At 54.1% G+C, this 11214-nt stretch overlaps 1 protein-coding gene across 1 annotated transcript in view; it reads right to left on the reverse strand.

Moving 5' to 3' along the window:
- Positions 1-10980, reverse strand: part of WNT7A (Wnt family member 7A) — a 62010-nt gene extending 51030 nt beyond the window's left edge. The window contains exons 1-2 of the mRNA XM_033132915.1: positions 10716-10980; positions 5690-5916 (exon numbers count right to left, since the gene is read on the reverse strand). Coding sequence (XP_032988806.1) covers positions 5690-5916; positions 10716-10786 — 298 coding nt within the window. The 5' untranslated portion in view covers positions 10787-10980. The remainder of the gene's footprint in view (positions 1-5689; positions 5917-10715) is intronic.
- Between the last annotated feature and the right edge of the window lie 234 nt (positions 10981-11214).

Here is an 11214-nt window from a genome sequence, read left to right on the forward strand (position 1 = left end):
AGGACAGGAGAGGGAAGCCCCTCACAGCCCAGCCTCCCTCACTCCGCTCCCTGCGCCAGGACACAATACCACCACGATGGCCAAAACTGAGGGGCGAACACACAACCTCACGGAAAAATGGGCAAAAGTGTGAACGGGCAGCTCACAGAAGAGTAAACATGCACAGCCAGTACATGTAGAAAAAAATTTTCAACTGCATCACTTTTCAGGGAAGTGCAAATCAAGATGACAGAAAAAAAGTACTTCACAGCCATCCCCGAGGCAAAAATGAAGAAGTCTGGGCAATCCCAAGTGCCGGAGAAGCCGTGTATCAACTCTGCTTGCTGGTGGAGCGGTGCTTGGCAATCAGGTGACATTCACACCCTGTGACCAGCAATTCCACTCCTCTGTACATACCCCAGGGGAATGCATGCACAGGGGCGCCGGAGACGTGTGCCAGGACGGTGGTGGCGCTGTTAGGGATGGCAGATGTCAGAGACAACGCGGACCCCGCAACCCAAAGCATGGGTGCACAGACTGGCATCTACTCACTACAGCCAAAGTGAATCAACAACAGCTACAAGGAGCATAAATAAGCTTTATTACCAGTGAGTGAAAAAGTAAACCACAAAAGATTTCATATAGTGTGAAGCCTTTCTTCATAAAATTAAATACAAATATTTGACTTCCAAGGAATGTATTTATATGATAAATTAAACATAAACAAGCAAAGAATGGGAACCCCAAGAACCAGGAGAGAGAAAGTGTGGCCTGGGAGGGAGAGGCAAGGGGAGCACAAGGGACCCTCACAGGGGTGGGTGTAAATTACCCACCCTCGCTCTGTAAGGTGGTAGATTCAAGGCAGGGTTCAGTGTACTATTTAAGAAAAGGAAAAACCTGGAGGGGGCTGAAGGCCTTCTTAAGTCCCCAAGGGCCACACTGGGTAGCAATTGATAAAGCTGATAGGGGCCACACACCACGCCCAAATAATCCCTGGCATTTTAAGACCTTTGAATAGCCAGCCTGTCATTTCACCTGAGGCCACTCACCCCTGTCCCCTGAGGCTGCAGACTCCTCTTCACCACCCCCTTAGCCATCAAACATCCATGTCTTTGCCACTGTTCCCTCTGCCTGGGGTCCCATTCACTGACCAACGAAATTCTTCCCACTCTTCAAGACCCAGGTCAAGGGCCATCTCACTGTCCAGTCCACTCCTCCCACATTGGAGTCTCAGCCCTGAGCACCCACCACGCCCCATACGCCTTCCCCAGGCTGCAATCTGGTGGCTCATTGTTAGGGATCGAATTGTATCCCCTTCCCCACACAATTCATGTGGAACTCAGAATGTGAGTGTATCTGGATGTTTGACCTTTAAAGGGGTGATTAAGTTAAAATGAGACCATTAGGGCGACCCTAATGCAGCCTAGTGTCCTTATAAGGAGAGGCAATTAGGACACAGAGATATTAAAGGCATGTGCACAGAGGAAAGACCTTGTGAGGACACAGTAAGAAGGCGACCATCTGCAAGCCAAGGAAAGAGACCTCAGAAGAAACCAAAGCTGCCAGCCCCTTGGCCTTGGCCTTGCCGCCTTCGGAACTGCGAGAGGATGAATGTCTAAGCTGCGCAGCCTGTGGCACTTTATTACAGCAGCCTGAGCTCGCTAACAGAGTCCTGAGCAGTCCCTCTCCCATGAGAAATTGTCTGGGTGGGGCTCCCAGGCTTGGCCCACAAAAGCACTGCTGCCCTTGGCCTCTGAGATTGGGTTGGGATGGACACACAACCAGAAGTCAAGCCCTGTCAGCTGATCCGGTCAGAGTGAACCTTCCGCAGTTGCTGCCAGGGAAAGTCTTTTCTCCTGGGGTGGCTTTAACTGGGCTTCCGTTTCTAGCATCTAAGAGGGCCTGCCCACGGCCTCCTCCTCAGATCTATGCAATAGAATCAGGAACACTCAGAAGGGGGGACAGAACCATGAAACAAAGGCAGAATGGTGGACTGGAGTGGAGGTTGTGGAAGTGGTGGAAGGCGAGTCTTCAGGTCTCACCATAGGATGGAGAGCCTCTGCCAGGGAATACAGCCCACCCCATACCAGTGCTCCTCTTCCTCCTCAGTCACAGATCCTTAGCTGGTCTCATAGCTGCTCTGAATAAAAGACTATCCTTCCCAGCTTCCCTTGCAGCTAGGTATGGTCATGTGACTAAGTTCTAGCCAATGAGATATAAACAGAAGCATGGGGTGGAGCTTCTGGGAAGTCTCTTCAAAGGCAAATGATGTGTCCTGCTGTCCAAGTGTGAATTTGATGGCCAGAGCTCCCAAAGTCAAAGACTACACTCCTGATCCCTCACGCTACAAAGCAGCCCTTGTTGGCTGGTCATTCCCAGAAAGAAGCAACCCCATGGAGTGAGATCACTGATGAAGAGCCCAGAAACTCTAAATTTGAGACTTGCTTCTTGGTATCCTTGAGCAGGATACCTATTTGTACACGACGAAACCAAGGCTCAGAAGGGAAGTGACTTCTCAGACTTGTGGGGATGCCGTTCCCATCTTGACCTCATCTTCCTCTGCTCCCACTACCACCACCTTAGAAGGATAACTCCTTCCTAAGTGGCCTTTAGGACTTCGTCTCCCTCCATCCTGGCAGCTCACTTCCAAAGCAGATCTCCACTCATGTGTCCACAGCCAATGTCACCTCCTACCTAGAGAACGGTACCAGACTCCTAACTCCCACCCTTGCCCCTCTGCAGTTCATTCCATTCTCAGCAGCCAGAGCAATGCTACTAAGTCTGAAGTTGGATCCTGTCACTCCCTTGTTTTCCATTCACTGAAGGAAAACCCATCCCCCTGACTTGGCTTCACAGACATTGCAGTGTCTAGCTCCTGGTTCCTTCTCTGACCTCTCAGACTTCCTCTTTCCCCTCTTTTGCTGTTCTCCAGCTAACCCAGCCTCCTCACTGTTCCTCAAAACAACAAATATGTTCCTGCCTCAAGGCCTTTGCATGTGCCGTTCCCTTTGCCTGGCATGCTCTTCCCCCAGGTATACCTGGGGCTCACCGCCCTCATCAATCCAAAGGTCTTCCCTGACAACAGTTTGCAGCAGCCACCTCCAGCCACAGTGGGCACATACTAAGTATTTGGTATATGCATGAGTGAATCAATGCATGGCATAATGAACGAATGAATTCTGTACCAGGACTCTTCCAGAATTCCTATTTGGTTGACTCATACGATGTTGTCATTTTTGTGGGCCAAAAGTAATTGAATCGTGGCTCTTTTATAAAATGCGACCTTACTTTGGCAGTCATGCCTATGCTCAAAATTCTCCAGTTGCTCCCACCACCTAGAAATCCAGACTGTTCAGATTGACCACACTGTGGTTCCCCTTCTCTTCCAGGCCCCGGTGTCACTGTCCCATGGGTTTTCTAGGACTCCTCTCTTTGTTTGAACCCTCTGAGGCCACCCTGCCTCCCCAAGCCCTCCTCTTGAAGAGTGCTCCTTGCCTCAGGCCTCTGCTCCTCCCATATATACGTACTGGCAGTGCATCCTGACAGCATTCCCCCACCTTGGCCTGCCATGGATCCCTCAGTTGTACAGCTGTGGCTGTCCTGGGGAAGTGAGGCGGTGGTTCTGCTGGACAGCAGAGGCCCTGCACCATGGCCTTCCACTGCATCCCGGCAGGCCCTGTCACGGTGCCACCAATGGGCTGGCTGTCCCAAGACTGCAAGCTGTGCTGGAAGACCCTGCCACTTACTTCTGTTGACCTTGGGTGGGTCCCTTTTGAGCCTCAATTTCCTCATCATGGAAATAACGCCAGAGCCCAGGCCTGGCCCTCAGAAATGGGGAGCAGGATGTGAGCTAGAGAAGGCAGAAAAACCACAGGTGATGACAAGGGAAGGCTCACAAGATGGTGATTTCAGTGACCTAAATGAGAGTGCCACCTCGGAGTGTGAGCTGGGGCAGTCCCCGTCTTTCTAGGCCTTGGTTCTCCACCTGAAAAGCAAGCCCTGATGTTGGAAAGAGTGGGAAGAAGGGCAGGGGGTACAAGGCAAAACCTACACCACAAAGATGCCAGAAAGGGTGTGCGTGTGGAGAGGGGCCCTGCAGGAGGAGGCCACCATGCCCCCCGCCAGCCTCACCCCAAACCCCGATCCTCAGGGTCCCCTCAGGGGTAAGATGGCGGCTACAGAAGATGGTGGGAAAACAAGACTGCTGCAGGACCGAGAGGATGCTGTTCCTCCTTCCAAGACGAAGGGGGAAGAAACCATTCAAGGGTGAATGTGGCAGGAGAGCTCTGGCCCCACGGAGTCGGCATTCTCCACGGGTGAGAAACAGATGCAGACAGTGCCACGTGCATGGCTGAGGGGATAGGGCTTTGTGGCCAGGGGGACTTCAGACAGGTGAGCAGGGAGGCTGGGAGGCTGTGGGACACCTGGACGCTGGGAGGGAGCCACGTGCACAGAGGCTTGGGGTATGGGCTGTGGGAAAGGATCTGAGGTGGAAGAAACTCTTGGTGCTGTAGCCCAAGAGCAGGACCCGTCGTGCTGTGTTTGGGAAACAGGATGAGGCTGGGTGGGCAATGGGGAGGGGAAGACGAGAGCAGATGGGGGCAGAGGTCAACAGTGCCTGATCCACACCTGGGATTTCATTCTGACCCCAAGGTTTCAAGTAGGGAAGTGACATGGTATGATTTCCATTTACAAAGGATGACCCTGCCTGCTGGAGGTCTGCAGGAAGGCCATGAGGCAGCAGGGCGATGGGGAGCCCATATATGCTAGCTGTGTGACCCAAGGCGGAGGAAGTGAGGGCACGAAGCTGTGACTGGGTTTTAGGTGGATCTTTTCCACTACCATTGGATTTGCTGATGTTGGGGCTGAAGGAGAGAGAGAACTCGGGGGTGCCCTTTGAGCAGGTGAGCAGGCCAGGTGAGCCACTCCAGCGTAAAGAAACCTGAGGCCAATCTGACTTTCAGGGCTGTTCACAGCTCAAGGCAAGCCTGCAGTGTTCCTGGCCCCCCAGTCCAGACACACACAAGCAAGACACACACCCCAGCCTTCCCCATCCTGATCAGGGCCTCCCAGCGACCAACCCCTTCCACCAGGCTTTTCTCATAATTGCTTTGAAAACCAAGTGTGTGGCCCGACACTCTGTGCATGTCTGTGTACGTGTGTGCATGCATGTCCGAGCAACACACAATTCCTACAAAACAGGTGTTGGAAATTCAAATGCCCGTGGTAGCCAGGCAAGTCATACAAGGGTGGATATAGGGTGGGTAACAGGGAGTGGTGGGGACAGTGGCCATGATAGAGCTGCTCCACCTAACGGAAGCTGTGTTCTCAGCTCGAGCCCATTATAATTATGTGGGTCCATGTGTAAGGCAATTTTTCAAAAGGAGCCAGAAATTCATATTGTTAGGTAAAACAGCTAATTTTAAATCTGGGGCTTCAGTTGAAAAAACAACATAAGTGCTGTATCAGCCACTTAATATTTTGGCCACTGGTTTTCAACTTTGCCATAAATCGTCGGGGTGGTCTGGATTCAAACCAGAGAACCGACCCTCATTAGGAGATCTGAATTCAAGTTGTGGCACCTTCAGGTTCCCATGTGGGGAGGCATTCTACCATGGGGCAGGAAGGCTGTCCCAGAGGGCTCCTCAGGGTATTCTGGTCTCCCCACAGCCTGTCAGACCCTTTCTGCAGTGTCTGGGTGAGCACATACCCACTTTGAGCTCCTTCCCGAAGACGGTGCGCTCCCCCAGCGCCGAGCAGTTCCAGCGGCCATTGCGGAACTGAAACTGACACTCGTCCAGGCCCATTTGCGAGCCTTCTCCTATGGCGATGATGGCGTCCGGCCGGCTCTGGCAGATCGCCCGCTGTCTGGGAGCCAGGCCTGGGATCTTGTTACAGATGATGCTCGCGCCCAGAGCTACCACCGAGGAGAAGCCGCTGGAGCAGGGGACACAGAGAGACCGAGCATTAGGCCAGCGAGCTGGGGGCACGGCCTCCAGGCCCTGCTGGGTATGCAGCCTGGCCACCTCACCCAGAATCTCCCAGCAGGGGTCTCCCAACTTTTCTGATACTGCACCCCCAACCCCTGCTTATTCATTCGTGATTTTACATTGGTATTTGTGCAGTGTGTATATACAATAGTAAGGCCTTAGTGAGGCTGGGTTTCCTTTTTAGATACAAAAAAAGATGTTTGTCACAAACATCAATGTTGAGTGGACTAAGCAAGTTGCCGTTGTAGTGATAGTCGGATTCCATTGAGATGAAGTTTAAAATCATGCAAAATGAAACCCGGTATTGTTTAGAATCATCTCTATGTGGTAAAACCACAAAGGCAAGCAAGGGAAACTTCGAAGTTTCATGAAACAGTTATCTTGGAAAGATGTCCATTAAAACACAACTGTTCGCACCTGTTATATATGCTCAGGTATGTATGTATGAGTGATTCCCCCAAAATCTTTAAACGGAAATTGTTGATAGAAGCTCTAAGTATTCTCTCCCTGCATGCCGATGGAGTATGTGTATCCCTCTCTGGACACGACTGGCCTAGAGGACACTCACGACTATCCTGGCAAGAGTTACTCACTGCGTAGACACACACTGGACACCTATCAGTTGCCAGGCACTATGATGGGCCCTGTCCTCAAGGAGCTAAACAGCCCTGTTGGGCAGGACTCACCATAACCATTTTGCATATCTGAAAACTGAGGCTCATGGAGATTGAGACATGGAAGCTAGCAGGTGAGGAAGGCTAGCAAGGGGACAATGCACATGTCACAGAGGAATACAGTAGGCCATTTCAGACAGTGATGCACACTGTGAAAAGAGTAAAGAAGGCTGCTGTGATGGCAACTAGCTGGGGTGGTCAAGGAGGGCCTCCCTGAGGACGTGACAGTGAAGCAGAGACCTGATTGGTCAAGAACCAACAGTGGAAAGGTCTGGGGAAGAGTATTCTGGGCAGAGGGAACAGAAAATGCAAAGCCCTGGGAAGGTAACCAGCTTGGGGTTGCCAAGGAACAGAAAGAACCCACAGAAGCTGAAGCAGAACCAGAGTCTGGGAAGGAGGACAGTCTGGGGAGAGGGGATGGTTCAGGGCTGGAATTGTCTCAGGTGGTCAGGAAGCACTGAAGGGCTGTAAGCACAATACTGACAGGATCCCATTCTCCAGTCCCATGGGAGAGGACTGGGGATATCAGGACAGGAACAGGGAGGGTGGGCAGGCAAAAGGTGGTGGTGGCTTGGCCTTGGCGGCAGTGATGGGGTAGCTGCAGATGGAGCGGACCAAACTTGCTGATGGACTGATGGATGGGGTGGGGCTGAGGGGAGGAGATGGGGGAGGTACAAGGTAAGGACAGGGTGTCTGGCCTGAGGGTGGAGCCATCTCCTACTATCAAGGTAACACCAGACAGTCTCCCACGGGAACCAGGATGATGCGGGAACCAGGATGATGCGGGTAGCCGTTCCTTTCCACGAAGACGGCCCACTTGTCAGGAGCTTCCTTTAACCGTCATCAAGAGTACTTTGAAAGAGAAGACCTAACCCCAGATGTCTCACTTTGGTTATAAGAAGAGCTTCCCCTTATCAAGGACCACGGTCAGCCACTGGGCTGTGTGCCTCATGCTTTCCATCCTGGACTCAGGGCTGGGAAATTGTTCTGAAATTGGGATTTTTTTTTAAAGTGACGTTCCCTCCCCTGTGTCAATAGCACCAGAGATGAGGTGATGCTATGCCTTTCCAAGCACACAACTGACCATTCCTGTTCTCTTTCACTCTGTTCCTGCCTCACATCAGCCCTCTTCCTGCCTCAGGCCCTTTGTTCTTGCTGGTCCCTCTTCCTGGAAGCTCTCTCACCTCCTGAGCTTCACACGCTTGGCTTCTTGTCATCATTCATGCGACCTCAAGGGCTACCTGTCTCCCCACCCCACTCCTGCTAACTTTCCATTACAATCTGTTTTATTTACTTATACTCTTGATTACTCACGGTCCTCTGAAATATCTTACTGTATGTTTTGTCTTTAATTTGTGTGCTCACTTACTTATTGCCTTTCTCATTAGAGCTCTTTGAGGGCAGGAAGGCTGTCTACTGGTTCACTAAATGGCTACTGAATGAATGGACTGTAGAGCTTCAAAAATGTCACTTAGAGTGAGCACCTGCCCCCGACATATGCATTGACTGCATCAGTGAACTTCTACAGCATCCCTTCTATGTACCAAGGCAATATGGCGGGGCCTGTAACAAACAGCCCATGAGTACTTTCTACCATATCCATTTCACATATCTGAAAACTGAGGCTCACAGAGATTGACACATGGAGGCTAGCAGGTGATAGATTTGAAACAGGAGCCTGGGGAGAGCTGTCGGTCATTCATCCCAGCCATTAAAAGAGAGTCTAGCATAGAGCTAGAATATTTGAAATGTTTGAGGAACAGATGGCATAGAAAGATTAAGTCAAGTGGAGGTTCTGGTCACAAGTCAGGAAGAACATTGAACCCCTATCTGACCACCAGGAAACTCCTAAACCTGCAGACAGTATAACGCTATATTAGGGTCAAAAATTTATAGGAACAATAGTCTAGCATCTAATAGGTCAGCAGGCCTAGAGTGCCAACTAAGTTTCCTTCATCTACTAGCTGTGTGACCTCCGGCAAGTTACATTTCCTCTCTGTACTTCAGTTTTTCTCATCGCTAAAATCAGGATATTGGTAATTACTCCTCACCTCATAGGCTTGCTGTGAAAATTAAACGTGTTAAAACATGGAAAGTGCTTAGGAGGCACTGTTGTTGATATTATTGTTGTTGTTGTTGTTGTTGTTGTTATTGGATCTGATTGTAACAAGGTGCTGGTGCTTGCATCACTTGAACTATCCAAATAAAATAAGAATGCCACACATGCCCTTACATCAGTCCTGCGCATGGAGGAACCAGTCACATCTGGAGAACTAGAAGGCCTCTTGGGAACTTTACCCCTCATGCCCATTTTACAGATGGACAACCTGAGGCTCAGGGGGCATTAGGGCCTGGCCCCAAACCGTCCCGAAAATCCTTCCGACCTGGATCTCGCCCCGCCCCAAAGGGCAGCCGCTGGATCGCAGGACGGCGCCCTCCCTGGCGCCCTCCCTCTGGGCAGCTGGGCCCCCGCGGGGCCAATGAGGTCTTGGCGCCGGCGGGAGGTCGAGCGGGCGGGGCAGCCCGGGGAGGTTATTTTCTGTTGTTTTCCCTTTCTCTCCCCTCCCAGGTCCCTCCGCCCCGTTTCTAATTAAAAAGGAGATAAAGCCGCAAGCGGCCAGCGCCAATCGGCCCGACAGGCTTCCTGGATGCTGGATGAGCGCAGGGCGGAGGGGGCGCGAGCCAAGGTGAAGATTAAAGCAAGGGAATAAAGAAAAACCATCCAGACACGGACGAATCAATAACACTTAAAACACACCGGCAGGCAGCACGCTAGCCGCGCAGCCGCCTCTCCGCCCGCGGTCCGGGCTGGCGGGCCTCCTAGTTCGCTCTGTGCGCACCTGCTTGCTGCTACTGCGGGTCAACGTGCGAAATCCCCGCTCTAGAGACGCGGGGTAGGCAAAGGGGAGGAGTGGCGGTGACAAAACACAAAGGACCTGCCACACACACCCTCTCGCTGCAGCTCCCGCATCCCGCCCCCTCCCCAAGGAGAGCGGTGGGGAGGTTCCCTGCTGGGGGTGGGGGAGCAGGTTGTATGCAACCTGCCAAGGTGGCCCATTAGTGCCAGAACCTCTCTCAATCCCTAAAGCCCCCTCACCCCCATCCCTCCTTGCTTCACACGCATTATCTCCTAAGTACAAAGGGTGACTGGTGGTGCAAATGCAACTCCAAGACGCGTCCCGAGTCACCCCCTCCCACCTTCCAGCCAGAGCACCGCCCCAGGCCCCACCTCCGCAGAAACGCACTGCTGAAGCGGTGAGGGCTGCTCTACCCGCGAGTCGGCGGACTCCGGCGCCCAGTTTTAGGGGGCGTGGTGTCCCGCCTCTCTCCGGCACTGGCTCTGCGAGCTAGTCTCCCTGGGTGTCTCAAACCAGCTCTCGTCCTACCTTTGTGTGTATTTGTTGCGGCTGGTAGGCGCTGTCCCCTCGGCCTACGAAAGGGCTCTGGGAGCCTGAGGGTCCTTGGAAATCGGGTGGTGCCAGGGCTCAGAGGAGCAGTTTGTGCTTTTTGCCAGCGCACGTCCTTCCCTCTGGGTACCTGTTCCCTGTTGCACTGACCGGCCCCGCCTGCCACCCCGGGATTGCCCTGTCTCTCTAGAAGCGGCTGTGCCCGCGCCTCTGTGTACATAGTTCCTCTCGGGTTCTGGGGGCTACGCTCCCTGGGAGCGGTGTGGGACCGCCTTCGGGTTCGGTTTTCCTGCTGGACCTGTTGTTCCGCTGCCCGGGTCTGAAGGGCTCCTGGGATTAGCTGACCCTTTGCAGCAGCTAGCCCTCTTCTGAGTCCCCCAAGGTGGAGCGTCCCCACGGGCTGTCTCCGGTTCTGGGGGCTTCCAGACTCCTACGTTTCAGGGTGGCCGGTCCCCTTGCCCATACCTCTCGAGCTGTGCGCGGCCCTGGGATGCCCGCCTGTGAGGAGCCTTTGTGCGCCCACCGCTCCCGCATGGTGCCCACCCGGCTTCTCTGAGGGGCCACGGAAGTTGGTGGCCTACGGCGGCTCGCGAACGGCACAACCTTTCCCCGGGCCACGCCAACTTTGCCGGGCCACGCGTGCAGGGGCTGCGAGCGGCCCTTACCCGATCCGGAGGTAGACCATGCCCAGGCTGAGAAAGAGGTGGCCTAGGCAGCGCCGCGCTTTCCGGTTCATAGTCCCCGCTGGCCGCCGGGGTCGCGGGCCGAGCTGTGCTGATCCCGCGGGCCGGCCCCGGTAGGGCAATCAACATAGCCTGCCCGGGAGGCGCGGGCCGAGGCGTCCCCAGGGCCGTCTGTCTGTGCGCCCGTCCGCGCGCTAGGTGCCTGAGCCTCGCCGGGAGCGCGGGAGCCAAGGAGCGGGAGGAGGGAGGGAGGAGCGAGCGCCTCGCGGGGCGACGCCGGGCTCCGCGCTAGCTGCCGGTGCAAATGTGCAAGGTGCGGGGAGTGCGGGGGCGCTGTAGCCACCCGCCCCCGCCCCTCCCTCCCTCCTTTCTCCTGTCCCTCCCCCGCCCGCCTCCCCAGAGCGCCCGCCCCGCGCCCCCGCGCCCGCGGGACCCGGCCGCCTGCTCCCGGCGCGCGCTCGCGCCTTGCCCCACGCGCTCC

This window comes from Rhinolophus ferrumequinum, chromosome 2 (genome assembly GCF_004115265.2).
Source record: "Rhinolophus ferrumequinum isolate MPI-CBG mRhiFer1 chromosome 2, mRhiFer1_v1.p, whole genome shotgun sequence".
NCBI lineage: Eukaryota > Metazoa > Chordata > Mammalia > Chiroptera > Rhinolophidae > Rhinolophus > Rhinolophus ferrumequinum.